Source organism: Cnephaeus nilssonii, assembly GCF_951640355.1.
Source record: "Cnephaeus nilssonii genome assembly, chromosome: 21".
Taxonomy (NCBI): Eukaryota; Metazoa; Chordata; class Mammalia; order Chiroptera; family Vespertilionidae; genus Cnephaeus; species Cnephaeus nilssonii.
The window spans coordinates 10408098-10427309 of record NC_137092.1 but is presented as its reverse complement, the minus strand read 5'-3'; the positions used below and the strand labels follow the sequence as shown (position 1 = coordinate 10427309).

Genomic DNA, 19212 nt, shown 5'->3' with positions numbered 1-19212 from the left:
AACTCAGTGAAATAATAAAAATTTCAGCTACTGGCAGAGAGAGAGAGGCCCAGATTTTATCAAATTACAGTCACTCAGGGATCCTTGTTCTTTTATCTGGTCCTGCTTTAATTGCTTCTGAAAAGGCAAGTCCACAATTAATTACAGTCACAATGTCAAGTTCCTATTTAAAATTTTGATTAAGTTGAAATCCATTGTGCCAGGAAGAATTAGACCTGGAGGATATAAACTGGCTGGTATTTCAGGTTTTACCACTACTTTACTTGATGCTCCCCGAGTACAGGGTTTTAAATATCTGCATTTAGAGTATCTATAGATTATAAACCACTATCTACAGTCTAGCTGTTTCTATTCATTAAGCACAGTCAGGTCAGATTTTAATGTGATTGAGATCCAGTGATTTGGGTATTGTTAAGTTTGATGATCTCAGAGGTTGGACTAGACTAGGTCTGAGGAGATAACAGGCACAGTAATACTGGTTTTCTTTGAGTAAGATGAAATAAAAATTACCTTTAAGCCCGGTCTTCACCTTTCTATAACATCAAGGAACGTGACACGATCAGCCGAACCAGAGGATATATTCTCTGAATGTGGGAGACGGAAGACTGTCAGTTATTGTAAGAGGCAAATGTGTTCTGTAACAGGAAGAAGATTGAACTGTGTTGTCATCACTGGGTACAAATGAAGGATAAACAAAGACTTTTCACTTAAAGAACATCTTTATTTGATCTTTAATATACAATATTACCTTTAATTTATAAAAATCACATACAGAGGACATGACTGGAAATCAGTTCAGGAGCGGTCAGTGGGTACTGATTCAAGAGATTACACTTACCCCACTTAAATAGTTTAAGGAAAATTCTATCAAGTGAATCTGAGACCAGTGGGATTGAGCCATGGCATTTCAACTTCCCAATCCAGTAATTAAAATGGGGGGGGGGGGTACTTTATTTAATTAATCCCACAAAAGCTAACTTCCAAATTTCCTAAAAAGTAACTTTCCCCGAAAGCTGAGCTTGTCTCCATGGAAGTTTCTGGTATGCAATCTGCAGTACAATTCTGTAGTACTCCAATAGCTTCAAGACCTTTGCCGTTGTTTAAAATCCTGTGTGTGGGTTTATGTGTTTGTCACCTCACTCACTTTCACACTGAGCTGCGGTGGCCTGCAGTGTGTTGGACCTAGAGAGGCAGCTCATTTACAATGTGTGCTCCCTGTCCCTCTGACTACAGGCTTCTCCTCCTCTAGAATTTCCAAAAATTGTGAAATATTCGATAAACTTCTGAGAAATCTATTAGCTCAGGATGATCGGTGCATTGCAATGTGCCTACTGGGAATAGGGTACTGTCATTTCATGAGTTCTGCTGGGCTCAAGCAAAGTTTAAAATGGATGGCTTGTTCAACATCAAGTGTAAGGTTGAGATTGAGAGGTACCTGAATTTAAGTCTGATGCCTACTGGCACTGTGAAATAATGCTATTGACTAGTGAAGGGCTTCAGGAGAGTGATGCAGAGGAGGAGGAAGGGGGCTACCTTTGGCTACCACTTCTCAGATGTGGGCAGGTCTGGAGGGCGCAGGGGCAGGACCCTCCTGCAGTCTAAAAGGGCAACAGTGGCTGCCAAATGGCACATAACCCGTTTTCTGCTGCTGAAAATTTTTCGAGACTGGATTCTGCGGCACAAAGGTCAGCAGTCCAATCGTACAGTTGGAGGGCTAGAAGCACTCAGGCGGAGGGGTTTCTGCAGCCCCAGCAATCCGGAGTCTTGGGCCAAAGGTCAATGAGCAGGTAGAACTTAGTGAGGATGACTATTTCGACACCACAGAAACACTTCACTTTACCTGGGGACTCCAGAAGTGTGGCATTAAATGACAAGGCAAGGCCAGTGTCGTGGCTGACAGCACACCCCAGGAACAAAAAATGTGCCTCCCTCATGAGAGCTGCATCATGAAACCTGAACAGACCCCAGAAGAGCATATCTATCTTCAAGACAATAAAATATATAGCCTTAGGTTACACAAATACATACAATCTTACACATACACATCTTTTCGCTTTAAAAATGAATTACAGAACTCAAATGCAAAGGAAAGATGCAATCAAATATTACAGGGTTTTACACAAATTAAACTTTGGGATCAACATTAACAACTGTGACCCGTGCGTAAAATCCAGCCCTCCACGTTTCTGTAAATAAAGTTTTATTGGAACACTGCTATGCCCCTTCATTTACATACTGCCTATATCTGCTTTCCTGTTTCAGCTGCAGAATTGAGTAGCAGAGACAGAGAGTGGATGGCTCATGCATAAATATTTGTCTAGACCTTTACAGAAAAGCTTGCTGAGCCATAAGCCAAAAGGAACATCCCCATCATGACCTAAATGAGCCAAAGTAACAGGAAATCACCACCACCAATGTTCTTGAACCAGAATAAGTGCATTAAAATACCTCCAGAACATATTGGGTTATTCCAATATTTTGCTTAGAAGTTGTGCAGCCAAACCCAGTTAACAATTGTGTTTATTAGTTATCAAATACACAGTATTAAAAATCTCTCTGTGTATACTTGTATTTGTGTATAAATCTATGTAAAGAGCAGATAAGATATGAGTTGGCCAATTTGAGGGGAAAGAAACCTAAGGAAAAATAAGATCCCAAAATACCATTACTGGGAACTATTATTTGAAACTTAAAAATAGGTTAGTATATTTTTCTTTATATTTAACAGCATGGAACCACTAGTAGGACACACAACAGAGCAAAAACAATACACAACCGCAAGTTTTACCCATGAATTATGTGCCAACATTTTTGAATAGAAAATAAGCAGCATTTCTAGAAAACATTAATTTTTAATTACCTAATTAAAGTGATTTAGCAAAATAAGAATGTTTGTATTCCCAAATATTTTAGTCAAAGTTGCATCAGAAATCAAATATTTCTTTGACATTTTCCAAGAGATGTTAGTTATTAACTACAATTATAGCTATTTGGATTATATAGTAACGCATTGTTTAAAATATAAACAACTTCTATTACTCTCAATTTCAATGAGATATAAAATGCAGCATTTTGCAACGTGATTCATACTGGGAAACATTTGAAATGGTATGAACTCCTCATACAGAGAATAATGCCACTGGAACCACAAAGTGTTCTAATGCTGGAAATTGCCTAGCATGCTGCTGGCACGCAGTGGGCACTGCATGTTTGTTCATCATTCTCTCACTCACCCATGCATTCACTCAGAGAAACCCAGGCTTAAGGAGACACTGCCTAATGAGAACGGCAAGCACAATCTTTTACCGGCATACTTGTAGTTTTGACAAAGACTTTGGCAACGGAGAGTAACGAAAGATGATCAAAATTTCAAACTGCTAGGTTAAAATCTACCAAACGAAGGCCTGGGTCGCCCTAGCTGACACCACAGAAAATCAGGGTCAACCTTCCACAAAAGGAATACATTCCCTCAATACCCAGTTACATATCCACATCTGCTCAGAAACAGGAATGAGCTGGTGTCGAGAGAGACACCAAACAACACATGCCCACCGGGAAGGAAGAACCCTCTGCCTCGGGACTTACTGTTCTGCACTGAGTCTTCTTTTTGGTCAGGTCCACATTCTCTTGGCCTTAACAACTTTACCCTGGTTTGAACAAAAGGTGTGATTCTAAAACTGTAAAAGAAATAAATGTAGACGGTAGAGGGGTGTTCCAACATGTTGTTGTTGTTTTTTCTTGGTGCCTACTCTTTGAGGAGACACCTGGAAAAGAGCATTTCTAGGTTCTTTGCAGAAGGTTCTATACATGTAATGAGTTATTTAACCTCAGAAATAGGCCTGCAAAATGCAAAGGACTATCAAGGACAGAAGGAAGTAAAGAATACTCTTGGAAATTAAGCAGAATATGGCATAAGGACTGATCTCGGAGGAAATGATTTTAAAAATCCATAACAAAAATCAAACATGACACTGGCAAGTCATTTGCAGCTGACTTTAATCGCCTTTGGTATCCAGAAGGAAAAACTGGACGCATTACTATAAGCTCACAAGGAGGGCAGGGGCGTGGTGAAGACCCTCCCACTGTCCCTCTCAGACTATTTGCTTGTACACTTCTTTGCCTTCCTTTACGCTCAGTCGTTTGAGAAATACGACAGAGCACTTCAGGAGTGAGCATTGTGTCTGATTCCTTGAGAGCTTCCTCGGGAACCCAGAAGGGCCCCTAACTCTGAATTCTTCTGAACTAAGCAAGGAAGGGTTCTTGCCATCTACACAGCCATTCGGGGTCGTTGTCAACTCAAGTTTTTAATTTTTTAGAACCAAATACTTTTTTTCCTTTTCTCTTCTGAAGTAACAGTCATCTACCCTTCTCATTTAAAATCTTAATTTTCAAGTAGTAAAAGATATTACAATTTCAAAATATGAGCTAAAACCAAACTCTCTTAAAGACTTAAATAATATATCTGGCTCCACATCCTTATTTTCTATGTATACTGAAAAACTTGGGAGTGGTTATCATTATTGATCATTTGCTGAAATGTGAAGACTGACTATTTGTGGGATAAGATGATCACCCTTAGAAAATATTTATATGAATTTGTAAATTTTTTCCCAATTTAAATCTACATGCCCATGAAAGGTTAAAAAGAAGTATCAAAATAAGGGAATAGGCCTTCAGAATTCCAAGGTGGGCTTCTTACACATTATCTCATGAAATCTGCAAATTCAGACTAGATATTAGACTAATTATACTACTCCCAACTTTTATTATCAATGGGAGCTGTTTGTATTAAATATAAAGAAGAAAAAGTGTCCTGCACTATGACATAAATTCAAGGGACAGAAAATGTATAAGCATTAGACATTTATCTTAAATATAGCTTTTGATAAAATTTAAGTTCTTCCCCCAAATATAAAGAAATAATTAATTTATTTAAAAAGAATTATCTTTGCAAAATCTATTGATGGCATGAGAAAATCCTTTAGCTCTATCCCAAATTCAGTGTAATATGATTAATTACATCTTACTTTTATTACTAAAAATTATTTTGCAGCTATTTTGGTTAACTCTTTGGGTTCCTTTAAATATCCTTGGAGAAAATAAAAGTTAAGTTTATTTTTACATAAGAATATTTTTGAAAAGCTTAGTCATCTGATGAGATAATAAAGGATCCCGTGTCCCCATTTCAGATAGACTACTTAAGGACATTTTACTGTATGTATTTTGTTCTTGATTTAATAAGCTGTGAAAGTAATTTAGCTCACCAAGGAAATTCAGAGCTGCATAACAGTATAATGAATTTTGCCCAGCCACATAAATATAGTTGTAAGTTGAGGGATTCTACTAAGTTTATAATGAGGTTAAAATGTACTTGGTAGATTTGCTGGTTTAGAAAAATAGCCTCCTACCAAAAAAACCAACGCTTTCTCTTAGAACAGGTTTCAAGGCAACAAACTGGCATTTCCTCCACTTTTTGTCATGCTACCAACACTAGACTGAACGACATGCACCAAATCCCCAACCCAGGCTCATAAGTAGTGGTCATGACAAACAGCTTCAATGATTCCATATGGAGACAAAGACTTGAGGAATAATTCTTTGTAAGATCACACCCCAGAGAAAATTAAATTTAACCAAGAAATTTCAATGGAATGGATTGGGACTTGAAATGGTTGCCAGTCTGGTCATCCAACGGGGAACTTGAAAATTCAGACAGGGGTATTTCTGTTTCTTTTCCGAGTCTTCTTGCTGCTGATCCAGGTACACTGTTTTTTGGTTCTTGTTTATTTTAGTTCATTCCATTATTAAAAATGGAGAAAAGGGGGCTAAACAATGCGTAAATATTTGATTTGAAAGCTGCTCCACTTCGGGAGGAGACAAATGAAACTGGTGCCAAGGCCATCTCGGACTCCTGAAGACGCTCCACGCTCTGGCTTATTCTTAGAAGTCAAGCCTCCAGGTTCCTGGACTCGAAAAACAGTATCGGAGAGTAACTGGCCTAATTGCTCATGTGACCGTCTCGTTAAGAATCAAAGTATACCAGGTCTCCATCCTACACACACCGGAGTACGTTTTGGTCAGGTATAAAACGGAATTATTTCAAAGTTGAGATATCTACAAGTTGAAAGTCTGTGGGGAGCGAGTCATGTTTCACCCTGCCATGTTGATGTAGAGGTTCGGGTTTTCAGAAGCCCCTCTCCAGACTCCTCTGTAGGGTCCATGTAAACAAAACACAGGTGAGAATGGTCTTTCTGGAGCTGCTTTCATCGAACAGCAGGATTTCCTGAAAGTGTGGTGTTGGCTAAATGCAACACGGGCAGAGGGTGAGCCTCTGTATTGAACACCCAGTGGTCTAAAGGTAAAAGGTCATCACCGGAGAACAGCAAATACAAATACCTGCAAATAAAAGGAGCTCCAATTAGAATTCAACAAGAAGATCCCATGGTCCAATTAGAATGGCAGAGGACACCAGTAACTACTTTGAGCAGCTTTAATGAAAAGCACATCAGAGGACAAACCCCAGCCACTCAAATGATCTAAAACAAAAACACTGTGTTCCAGAATAGCACATAAGAAAACTCGTGAGCTACACAACCAGAGCTCTGAAATGAGAGGGTTAAGGAACAAGTTCACGTACCTGTTTGAAGCACATAAAACAATGCTGTAAAATGGCGTAAACAAACCACTTCATAATTTTCAGACATTCTTTTAAACATAACGTACATCAGTCATATGTTTTGGCAGCTTACATAGCATAACTAGAAGTCCATTAACTGACATTGGTAAATAAATACTGAAGTAAATAAGTACACTATTAGGACATAGCAAGAACTTTCATACACTAATATATTAATAGTTTTTGCAGGTGCTGCCAACTATTTAATAGAGGTTTCAGAAAGATGGATGTTTAGGAGGCTTAACAATTATTAATCTCTTTTCATGGGTAACAGAATTATTTATAGGAAGGCAAGGATTCCTGACCTCTCCATGAGAAGTGCAAGCCACAGTGGTCACTTAGAAATAAAAAATGATAGATCTGACACGCACAATGATTCTTACCTATTATGCTGGGCAAATTCCAATCTGAATTCTACTAGGGGGTCATGAAAGTGAGCATAAAAAACTAGTTATAGCCGAAACCGGTTTGGCTCAGTGGATAGAGCGTCGGTCTGCGGACTGGAAGGTCCCAGGTTCGATTCCGGTCAAGGGCATGTACATTGGTTGCGGGCACATCCCCAGTAGGGGGCGTGCAGGAGGTAGCTGGTCGATGTTTCTCTCTCATCGATGTTTCTAGCTCTCTATCCCTCTCCCTTCCTCTCTGTGAAAAACCAATAAAATATATTTTAAAAAAACAAAAAACTAGTTATATAGAGTCAGGAAATCTGGGTTCTAACTCCTGACCTTAGTAGCAATTAGCTGGCCTTACAAGGCTTCAGTAAAGAATTCCTTTACAGTATTTTAGCTAAAATTTATTTTAAAAATCGGGACTTTAATATTTTTTCTGCTTACTGTTACAGTTCAGGATGACAGAGTAAAACACATAGCTGAGGTAAGTAGAGACTGCGTATCGACTTATAACTGGTAAAGCTGGAACGGGGAGTCACAGGCTTCAATCCCACTCCGTGACCCGAGCCCCGAGCCCCGAGCCCTGCTTGACTGATTTGTTCCCTGGCTGCAGGCAGAGACATTAGAGCTGGAAAGGCAGCCCCAGAAGAGCCTCTGCTGGGTCTGCTCGCTGTGTGAGAACAGAAGCACGCTCTTGGGGTTCGTGTGGACGTACTTCAGGTAAACATAAATGTTATAAAAATCAATAAAATAACAAATGTGAAAGTTTTAGATAATAAAATATGCCATTGCTTTAAAATATATTTTTTGATTTTTTTTTTTTTTTTTTGCGAGAGAGGAAGGGAGAGAGAGAAACATCTATGTGAAAGTGAAACTTCCATGGGCTGCCTCCTGCACGCTCCCTGCCAGGTGCCCTGACCCAGAATTAAACTCGAAATCGTTCGGTGTATGGGACGATGATCAACCACCTGAACCACACCGGCCAGGGCAAGATGCTATTATTTTTTAAAAAAGACCTTCATATTACCATAATGGGTTGAATAGTGCACCCCCCCCCCCCCCCATTTATTTCCACCTAGAGCTCAAAAATGTGATCTTATTTGGAAATAGGGCCTCAAGGATCTGGAAATGAAATCCTTCTGGACTTAGTTGGGCCCTAATTCCAAGGACTTACACCTTTACAAGAGAGAGGAGGGCGAGATTTGGAGCCAGAGACGCACAGGGAAGAGGTCATTTGAAGACAAAGATTGCAGCACTGCTGCCTGGTCCCAGGGTTGGGAGCAAGACTGACCCCTTCAGGCAGAGTCAAACAATGCATGGAGAGCTGGGGCTGACACAAGACTTAAATAACATACAGTGTATACTTAAAAATTTATACCAAAGTCAATGTTTAAAATTAAAGTAATACAGCTAAACAACTCTTTTTAACTTCGGATTATAAATTCAGAAGAGGATGTCAAGGACGTGGTATACTATTACTGATTTAAATTTAAGATTTTTAACCCAGAGTTTAAAAATAGAACAATTGGAGAAGCATGATCTTTGCTGTGAAAATTGAGAAAAGTCTACAATCTAATTCAGCTACTAGACTACTAGATACTCTTTTCTTCTAATAAAGATTTTTTTGAAACTGTACTTCAAGGTTAGAGATGACACATTACGAATGACACTAACTGGAGCCTGTAGGTATATACAAAGGTGCTATTAAGTACTTCAGTTTCACTGGGTGTCTTGGTTACATTCAGAGCTATTTTTAAATGCTGTTCACTTACATCTCTTTTAGTTTTCTCTTATGTAAAGATGAGACATGCGCCCTAGCTGGTTTGGCTCAGGGATAGAGCATTGGCCTGCGGACCAAGGGGTCCCAGGTTCGATTCCAGTCAGGGCACATGCCCGGGTTGTGGGCTCAATCCCCAGTAGGGGGAGTGCAGGAGGCAGCCGATCAATGATTCTCTCATCATCATTGATGTTTCAGTCTCTCCCTTCCTCTCCCTTCCTCTCTGAAATCAATAAAAATATATATATTTTTTAAATGAGACACTCAAGGGAGGTGAAAAGTCATCAACACAGTGTTAACTGAACAGCAAACGTTTTCAGAAAGAAGTCAACCAAGTCCGAGGAGAAACATTTAAGTGTCTCTAGAGAAAAGGTAAGGCTGAAAGAACCCACCACCAGTTAATGTACTCTTACTTAGTCCTCTGTTTATTTATCAAACAAGCCTTGATGACTCGTTTATTCTTTTTCACAACTACCAATGGCAATGTCTGGCATATTATGGATAGATGTTACAACTCTAAAAAGGCTTGCATTAAGGACTACAAAGAACTCATAAGAAAAAGAGTTTGAAAAATAACTTACTTCAAACTTCATTTATACTTCTACTATTTAAATAATGTCTTTGGAATTGACTGGCTAGGAATCAAATTAAATTGAAGATAATCAGTGGAAATTATATTCTAAAAGATGATGCATTAAAACATAATTATTAATCTCTCCAAAAGATCAGCCCCTCTCCACCTTTCCCCACATCTTAAAGTTGTTTTCTGGGGGGAAGGGGTGAGGAAGAAAAAAGATGGGGAAAAACATGGGCATATTATGGATTCAAATGCAAAATACGCATGCAGTTTTTAAAGATTAACTGAAGAAGGCAGACATTTCTGGTATGCTGGGATGGATTAGGCTTGTCCTAAGATATCAGGGAGCTAAGGGGAATTCATGCCCCTCGGCTTTTAGGGGTCAAATAAGTTAGGATGATTTTGGCTATAAAAGACAGGATCTAAACCACACAAACAATTGGGGTTATCTGGCAAACAGCCCAGAGGCAGGTGGTAACAAAGGTTGGTTAAGTCAGCAGTAGAACATTATCAGAGCTCCCGGGGTGTTTTTTTTTTTTTTTTTTTTGTAAGGGTTAATGACAATACATGAAACGCTTCCTGGTACCAAAAGACCTTATCTCTCTCAGTTTTGTTGTGTTTTGTGTTTGTTTTTTTCTGAGATCACAGCCTTGAGAAAAATTGTAATTATCCCTTTGATATGTATGTAAATCTTTTTACAAGCAAAATGAACCTCTTACCAGTTTTACAATCCAGAAAGGCCAGGGTGCTATGTCTTTGAAATGTAAACATTTAGGAAGATAGCACCCCAATCACTTCGTCACTATGGGAGGATAGTTTAGATGTCTTTCTCAAAGCTGTAATTAAGATGGATTATTTTTCCTTTGGATAAAGGTAATTAACTAACACGGATGACCACCCCAGTTACCACGTGAATTTAGAATAAGCTGTGTACAGCAAATGGTGCTGTGGAGAGTATTCTTATCACCTGCCTTCAGCACAGGACCTAATGGATTGTACCTAACCTGGCTGTGTGGAAAGGCCAGATTTCTTTCGGTCTTTGCAATGGGCCAGTGACGCAAATGGCAGTCTGGCTTAATGCTTATTCAACAGTAAAAATGTTTTCTTTCTCTGCTACATTTGTGGAAAGGGTTTTCTGAGTTGGCAGATTATGTTCTTTAATTTCACCCCCCTCTCCCCCAGTAATGAGGATCTTAGAAATATTCTTGACTTTTTCCTTAGAATTGTAAAATGCTCCATGCCTTACATCTCCACACAAAAAGGCCACAGTCAGAAAGTAAAGGCAGACATCACTTCAGGTGTGGGTCTACTTTGACATCCTAATGGGAGTGTAGTGGCATCTCCTTGTAGTGCTAATTACACTAATGACATTGAGCACTTCTTTTTTATGAGCTCATTTGTCATCTTTATAATCTTCTTTAGTGAAGTAGACACTTCAACTCTTTTTCCCCATTTTAAATTGGATTTCATGTTACCTTATTATTGACATATAGTCTAGACACTTTTCATTGTTTCATTTAATTTTCTTTCATTCTTTTTCAAACATTTCTCAAAGAGATATTTTTAATTTTTAGACCAATTGATCAATTCCTTTTTTTATGGTTTATGCTTTTGATGCAATATCTTAAAAAAAACTTTTGCCCACCATAAGGTCACAAAAATTTTCTCCTATGTTTTCTACTAAAAGTTGTTTTTTTTTAGGTTTTCAATTTTGATCTATGATCCATTTTGAGCTGATTTTTGTATATATATATAGAGAGAAATGAAATTACTTCAGCACCTTTTCTTGAAAAGCCTATCTTTTCTCACTTCATTGTCTTTGTACCTTTGTCAAAAATCAGTTGTCCATAAATGTATTGAGTTCTTCCCACCCAGGATTCTCTATTCTGTTCCATATATATATATATATATATATATATATATATATATATATATATACACACACACACACACACACACACACACACACACACATACACACACTCTGATATTTGTATAATGATACCTGTATCTATATCAGAATTCTTCAATCACTATAGCTTTATAGTAAGTCTTAAAATCAGGTAGTGTTAGGTTTTCAACTCGTTCTTTTTAAACTTGTTTTTGGTAATTCCAGGTTCTTTGCATTTCCATATGAAATTTAGAAACAGTTTATCAATTTTTACAAAAAGTCTCCCATGAATCTTTTGAGAACTGAAATACATAGATTTAATACTTGTGTCAAAAATCTTTAAACTAAACCCGATCATAAGGAGACACGGATATATATCTGAGGGACATTCTTCAACGCCACTAGTCTAAACACTTTCGTCAATGTCACAAACGATGAAAAGCAAGGAAACTTGTTCAAGGTTAAAGAAGACTAAGGAGACATGGCAACAAATGATCCTCTGGGGGTTAAAAAAATTAGTTTTAAAGTACATTATTAGAACAATTGAGAAATTTGAAAATGGAGTACATATTAAACAACAGTATTATATGAATGTTAAATTTTCCCAAGTGTGATAACTGTACTGTGATTACACAGGATTATGCCCTTTCCTTGAAATACTTGTGTAAGTATCAGAAATCTGGTAACTCTCAAACATTTTTAAAAAAATAAATAGTAAAACTGTGTGTGTGTGTGTGTGTGTGTATGTACATACATATATACAGAAGTGAGGAAATGTTAACAATAGTTAAATCTAGGTGATACATGAATACTCATTGTATTTTATTCTTACAATTTTTCTGGTCTTAAGAAAATAAAAGAAGAGCTCTTAAATAATTTGGGTCAAATTCCACAGTTTACAGATGCGATAACTGAAAGCAAAGAAATTTTATTTTGACATGTTCATTCAGCAAGATTGTATATAACTAAAGCTCCTGTGGTTTTATCTGCCAGTCCAGAGTTCTATCAACTACCTCAGAGTCTCAGGCCAATCACACAGGATAAATCAAAACAGAAATGACTGTTAGAAGTAGAGAACTGACTACCAAGCAGATGTTCTAAACCATCACAGCAGTAATAAGGGTGTGGCTTAGCATCAACTGCAGATATGGAAAGGAGAGGCAATATAACAGGAATTATAAATACTTAGTGATATATTAGAAGGAAAAAGGAAGTAACTCTATAATGCACAAACTGAAAAGATGGGAAAATTAGAGCAGTAGGAATAATAAAAATAATTGAAATAAGATGGCTATTAGGATGACACTTTGTTTGACACATATAAATTTTAATAATATACCAAAATGTAAGCTAGAAGTATACTAGCATGTAAACTTCAGGAGGGTAGGAATTTTTGTCCTTTTTGTCTACTGATTTATCCTCAAGTAACCTGAACAATATCTGAAAAATAAACATTTTTTTAACAAAGTGACACTTTATGGGGCATTCAGGTACAGAAAGACAGGAAATAGAAACATGAAGCAAAGAGAAAGTATCAAGAGCTATTTATTTTGTAGTGGACATATTTAAGGTCTCCACCTTCTTCCTGCCTGAGGTTTAGCGTATAAGCCCAAATAATAAAGTTGTCTTTCTTGCCTTTTCATCGTCTCTTTATGTGTATGTTTACGGGACTCTCCAATGAAAGGATGGGTGACTATGGTCATGTACTCTCTAGTACTATCAAAGCACCATGATCACTCCTAACAGATTTTACCAGCTAGAGCAGGGAGTTCAGGTGTGGTTTCCAGACCAGCGTCATCCACATCGCCTAGGAGCTTGTCAGAAATGCAAATTCTTAGGTTCTACCCTAGGCCTACTGAATCAGAAACGGCGAGGATGACCCAGTTATCTGTGTTTTAAGAAGTCTTCCAGGTGATTCTAATGCACACTAAAGAACTAGGAGGAAATAAAGGTACTAAACTCTTAGTTGACTAAATATCTACCTCATAGCCTGCCATTCTTCTAGAGATGCAGCTAAATACTAAAGATGTAACATTTTTAAAAGGCCTCCACTTACTTTAATGTTTCGGCGAGAAAGAAGCTCTGCTGCACATCGTCATGGGCAGGAGTCGAGGAATAAACATCCTTCACCCCAGAGAACCCCCCGCTGACTCGGCAATACTTCTCAATAGCCTGTGAAAGAGATCAGACAAAAGAATCAAGGACACACATTTTACGTTTGGAAGGTCAAGTTAAGGGACCCCGTCAAAAGTTCACAGAGCTCTATATGAGAATTTGACAGTTTAAGAATACAATGTATTATCAAATGAAAATAGTTCCTTCTGGAAAAACTGACTGAGGTATCCTGTTTCCTGTGGAATTTCTCCCTATTCAAAACTCTTTCATCTTTTTTAAGATATCTTGTACATTCCTTACTTAGGAGTCAAATTGAAGTCATTCACACTGGATTCGAGACCTGTATGACAAAACAAAGTCTCACTAATTCTGACAAATCAAGAGGGAGGCCAATTTGAATTAAACTTTTTAAATGCAATTTTATACCTTCCAAGGATAAACAATAATCCAAACATGCTTTAAAAAGAAGCATTACTTAGAAGCTCTCCATAATAATAGCAATGAGATAATATTTACTGTTTGTGTGTCTGTCTATATAGGCTACAAAAGCAACATTCTAACTCCTATTCACTCAAATTTGGACAGATATGGGTTCAAGTTTGAGTTTGTCAAACCTCTTTCTAATGGATCAGAGTAGGGCCATATGCTAAGAAGCTGTGTAGGGAAAAAGGACCTTAGAAACAGGACAAATTATCCTAGTGTTTCTCAATGAGAGGATACTTCTACCCAAACCCTTCACCCCTAATTCAGATCTATCTTCCTTATTCCTCTAAATAAGAACCCTTAAATATTAGGGGACATTCAAGTCAGATACACTGCAGGATTACTTTACCTGTCTGTTGCCCCTATGGAAAATACTGTTTGATTTACAAAAGCTTTAGTAAGCCACTGCTACCAACACAAGTGTGAGTCCCGTTCCTGAGCCACTGTGGCAACAGTCTGGCTATCTTCTCAACTGCAGCAATTTCACTAGCAGCTACGTTCCCAACTCTGGACCCAGGTGGAAAGACAGCACCAACAAATGCCGCCTCTGCTCCTGTTCTATATACCCACCTTCCATTACTATTCTCTGTTAAACTTCGTAAGGACTATCCAGGTCTGGATGACCAATGACATGTGAGTGTCCTCACCTTAGTTCAAGTCTTTATCACATTATTCCCAGACTACAGCAGTGGCCTCCCAACCCCACCAATCTGCAGGCTACAATCAGATCCTTGTGTTTTGTTACTTCCAACTAAATGGCCTTCAATAGTTCCTCCCCCTTTGAAAAATCTTTAGTAGTCCTATAATAGATTCTTAAAGTTAGGGAATTTTGGTGGATAGGAGATGGTAAAGAAAAAGAAGATATGATCGTTTTTTAGATAGGCAAAGGTCTTTCCATCCCCATATGAGAAACACCTACGTCATAACTGAGAGGTGTGTGTGTGTGTGTGTGTGTGTGTGTGTGCGCGCGCGCGTTTTCTTCCGGAGTCACTGAGTAAAGTACATACTCCTTCACTGGCACATAAGGCCATCCACGCGATGGCTTCAAACTCCTCTCTCTCTTTGCCACTGTGAAACCTCTTTATATAAATTGGTCTCTGTTCTGCCCTAGAATATATCTTGCATATTCTTGTCTGAGCAATTTACTGACATTACTTATCTCCCTAGAATTCTCTCATTCTATCTGCACTACAGATTTAAGTCAAACAATTTAAATATGAATATTTATCATAGATAGTACTATTTATCATAATTAGTATATCTTAGAGAATAAAACACCCCCTCATTCCCAGGAATAGGCAATACTTCCACAAAAAGACTAGTGATTTTCTTCCTCCCTCGGTACTGAGAGCCATGAGGTTCTCTCAAAGGCAAGTACTGTAAGAGTAAACCACTTGCTTTCTTTACTGACTAACCATTAAAAATTCCCCATTTCCAAGTTATGTATTCGTCCATCAATCTGAAAAATTTGTAACAATTTATTGCTCTTTCTTATGGTGATCCACTAAGGAATTACTAAGAATACAAGCTAAAATGAAGAGGGGGTAATCCACCCAGGCTGTGAATCTGGGCAGTTTTACAATATTTTCCCTTTTTTTGGAGTTTGACCATTAATAAGGAAGTATAGAAATTTTATAATCATAGTGAAAAATTGCCTTATAAATGACTCTGTAGTTACTCAATAAGAATAATGAATAAACACTAATAGGAAAATACCTCTAATAGAAAACTAAACTGGATTCTAAGATTTACTTCTGCTGCTTAAGAAACGTAAATTGACTAATAGAGTTTTCCATCAGATAAACAGAGATAGTCCCAGTTACTGAACATGAGGTAACAAGGAGGAGGATCCCAACACTAGAGAAGGACTTGAGGTAACACTCTTGCACATGAAATGAAAACTTAGTTTACCCACCAGAGCTGCTTCCCAGCCCCACTGCCTGTATCTTGGATCGTGAGTGAATCGCCACAGGTACCAGTAGGTTTCGATGACTTCTGGGCGGAGGATGTAATATTTCTCCGCCTGCCGGACGGCCACCGCCTCTACTGCACCATCAAACTTGAAGGACTCGGGACCTAGCTTTAATGCTGTAACACGACCAAAGAAATAAATGAGCACAGTAAGCCATATGCGTTTGCATGCCAGAGCGTTTTCTCCCCTGAAGGAATGGGGGGTGAAGTAAAGTTGTTTCTTGTTATTTGTTGTATTTTTACTGTTGCTGTTTTGCAAAATCAAGGACTTTAAAAGATCCACACTTGGCTTTCTTATAATAGACTTATAAATATTCCTATTATTCTGACATGAAGTCTCTCTCATAAATAATGTACACCAACATACTGCTAAATCTATTTATATCAGTAAGAGTCCAGTCATCCTTTGGAAACAAATGCAAAGGTAGGCAGAAGCACATTACATATTCTGCTTTGGCCCAAAATAAAATGAGACAGAAAACTGTACTGCACAGAATTATTTTTTAAATAGTCAAGACAATTTTAAAGCCCTTTTAATGTAACACACAAGTAAGAAAACATGTTAGGTCTTCTATTTTTCAGTGACATTTTAAAGCTCAGACCTTGAATTAGATTTAGTTGTAGATACATAATTTTTAAAGCATATTAGAAAACTAAAACTTATAAAATACAGTATATGAAAGTAATATATTTTAAAACTTAAATCAGTTTTTAAAATAAACTTTCTTCTCCTATAGCATCAAAACATGCAGCAAGGAAGAGGTTGAAATTGCCAATCATCAAGAATTTCCCTAGTAATTTGCCCATTTAGTCCTAAAGTGAGGAATAACCAACAAATTAACAATTATTCTGTAAGAAAACTTCTATCCAGTTTGAATAAAACATGTCCATTTACACATATATTTCAGCATTACATACTATTCCTTGGATGATATGATTTCCATTCAGGCTGGAATATAGCACTACTTGAAAAGCTTTTTAAAACTTCTTTCTAATAACACTAGCACCCTAAACCTGCGCAATATAAAGTCTTATTTCACTGGGATGTGGAAGTCGCACACATTACCACTCTTAGCGGCCATCTTTCTTTTCACAAGGCTACACTGGTGGCAAATAGTTCCAAGGTTTCTCACCTCTTTCATGATAATACTGCACATTTTTATTTTTCCTTAGAAAAGGCAGCACAAAACTATAATGCTGGTGGACCATAAACAAAACCATGGCATCAATGTTGGCATGACGTGTTGCTGTGGCCCAATTTCAGGATTACAAAGGTGACACCATAAGCTCCAAATAATTACAATTCAAAGGAGGTGAAAATAAAGCCTTTCTTACTATGCCCATCCCCCTAAAAAATACAAAACTAAAAATACTGTTGTGATGGTGGATAGTTCTATTAAAAGCAAAACATGTAATCCAGAAGAGTTAACAGTTTGTATACGGCTAAGTCTTGGAGAGCTGATGCAGAACTCAAGCAGGGGTTTTTAACCTGAAGTTCACAAACTCTACGGGAGACTTTGGAAGAGGGAGACAGATTTGTGTCCAAAAGCCTCTGAAATTGTCAGCAAAACTTTATGGGGGTACAAAAAGCACTGACCAGAGATCCTCAATGGGATCTGAAGTTAGGAATAACCAACAAATTATCAATATTTTGTAAGAAAACAAATATCTAGCTATTGAAAGGTCTGACATACAATCAACTCTTATTTGGCATTTAATAAATGCTTTTCAAATGATAAAAGTCAAGCATCCTAAGTACTGATATGATGGTAAATCCAATAAAAAAGTAAGGTAAGTTATTTTGTCTGGATTTCTTATGTTTTTCCTTTCTTAAAGACTATGATGCTAAGAAGTAATCAACTGGAGTTTTCAAATGTTAATCTTAAGGCTAACCTTAAATAACTTCTTAATTACAATGATAATATTGTCTGAATTGAAGGAGAAATTGGCTGCATGGAACTAATATTTTAAACTCACTAAAAATTGTATTTCATTTACTGGTCATTCATAATTTCACACATAAAACATACCAGAAAGATAACATAATTGTCCTGTGAGGAGTTGGTGAGTGTAAAGTGTATGAGCTATCACATCTTTTGGCCAAATCATCAGTTTCATGTTTCTGAAGGCACTATTTCATAGGTGTTCTTTATTTAAGAAACTAGAGGCCCAGTGCACAAGATTCATGCACTGGGGGGGAGGGGAGGGGAGAGAGGAGGGAAGGGCGTCCCTCAGCCCGGTGTGCACCCTCTCGCAGTCCAGGACCCCTCAGGGGATGTCCGCCTACCTGCTTAGGCCCAATCCCAGGGCTCTAACAGTCCAGGACCCCTCGCTCCTTACTGCCCGTCTGCAGCGGAGGCCAGAGAGGCTCCCGCTGCGCTCACCAGCCATGAGCCCAGCTTCTGGCTCCCCGGGTGGGAGTGCACTGACCACCAGGGGGCAGCTCCTGTGTTGAGCATCTGCCCCCTTGGTGGTCAGTGTGCATCATAGAGACCAGTTGTTCCTCCATTCAGTCGATTTGCCTATTACACTTTTATTACATAGGATGTTGTAAAAAACAATTTCATTTACTTTCTATTCCCTATTTTAAACTTCCCACTTACATTTGATATTTCATTTCTAAAAAGAAAATAACTAATCCAACACTTAAAAATTGAATCAAAACCATAAACAATTTAGTGCCTGGACAAGAACTCCAGAGGATGTAAAAATCATATAATGTAGGTAAAGAGACATGCACAAATAAAAAAAAAATTTAAGTAAAATATCAAATGTGATAAAAGTGAGTAGTAAGACAATAAAAGGTAAGTTTAAAGAAGACACATATTAGCTGGTGAAGTTACGGGGAAATGCAATTCATAATAGTACTCCAAGATAGGTAGGACCCATACAAATAGGAAAATAAGCACATTCAAGTCAACGAAAGAAATTCAACCAAAGATAAAAGCACAAAGAATATTCTAGGACAGGCAATTTGACTATAGTTTGAATGCGCTAATAATAAGGGAAGAACTTAAACTATTTTCCTGAATCCTTTCCTCTAAGGAAAAAAATAGTTGTGGAAACTCTTCAAAGACATTCAGTACTCTATGTTCAATGGGTCTTCTGTCCATTGGACGCTACATGCACCCAAACAGATTAAATTCTCCCACCCCCAACTGTGATAACACATGGTCTTGGGAAGACTTTATCCAGTTTCAACATGAAATAATTAAATTATATAACAGTCACTATTTTAATGATGCTCAGAATTTTTTTTTTAATCTAAAATCTCAGAAAAACAATGTACTATATTTTGGAAGTCTTGGTACCAGTTTTGCATTATACCTCAGA

At 37.8% G+C, this 19212-nt stretch overlaps 1 protein-coding gene across 1 annotated transcript in view; it reads right to left on the bottom strand.

Annotated features, from left to right (window-relative positions):
* Positions 1-240: 240 nt before the first annotated feature.
* Positions 241-19212, bottom strand: part of MAN1A2 (mannosidase alpha class 1A member 2) — a 67839-nt gene continuing 48867 nt past the window's right edge. Inside the window, exons 11-13 of the mRNA XM_079761072.1 lie at positions 15824-15996; positions 13367-13482; positions 241-6396 (exon numbers count right to left, since the gene is read on the bottom strand). Of these exons, the coding sequence (XP_079617198.1) occupies positions 6264-6396; positions 13367-13482; positions 15824-15996 (422 nt within the window). The 3' untranslated portion in view covers positions 241-6263. The remainder of the gene's footprint in view (positions 6397-13366; positions 13483-15823; positions 15997-19212) is intronic.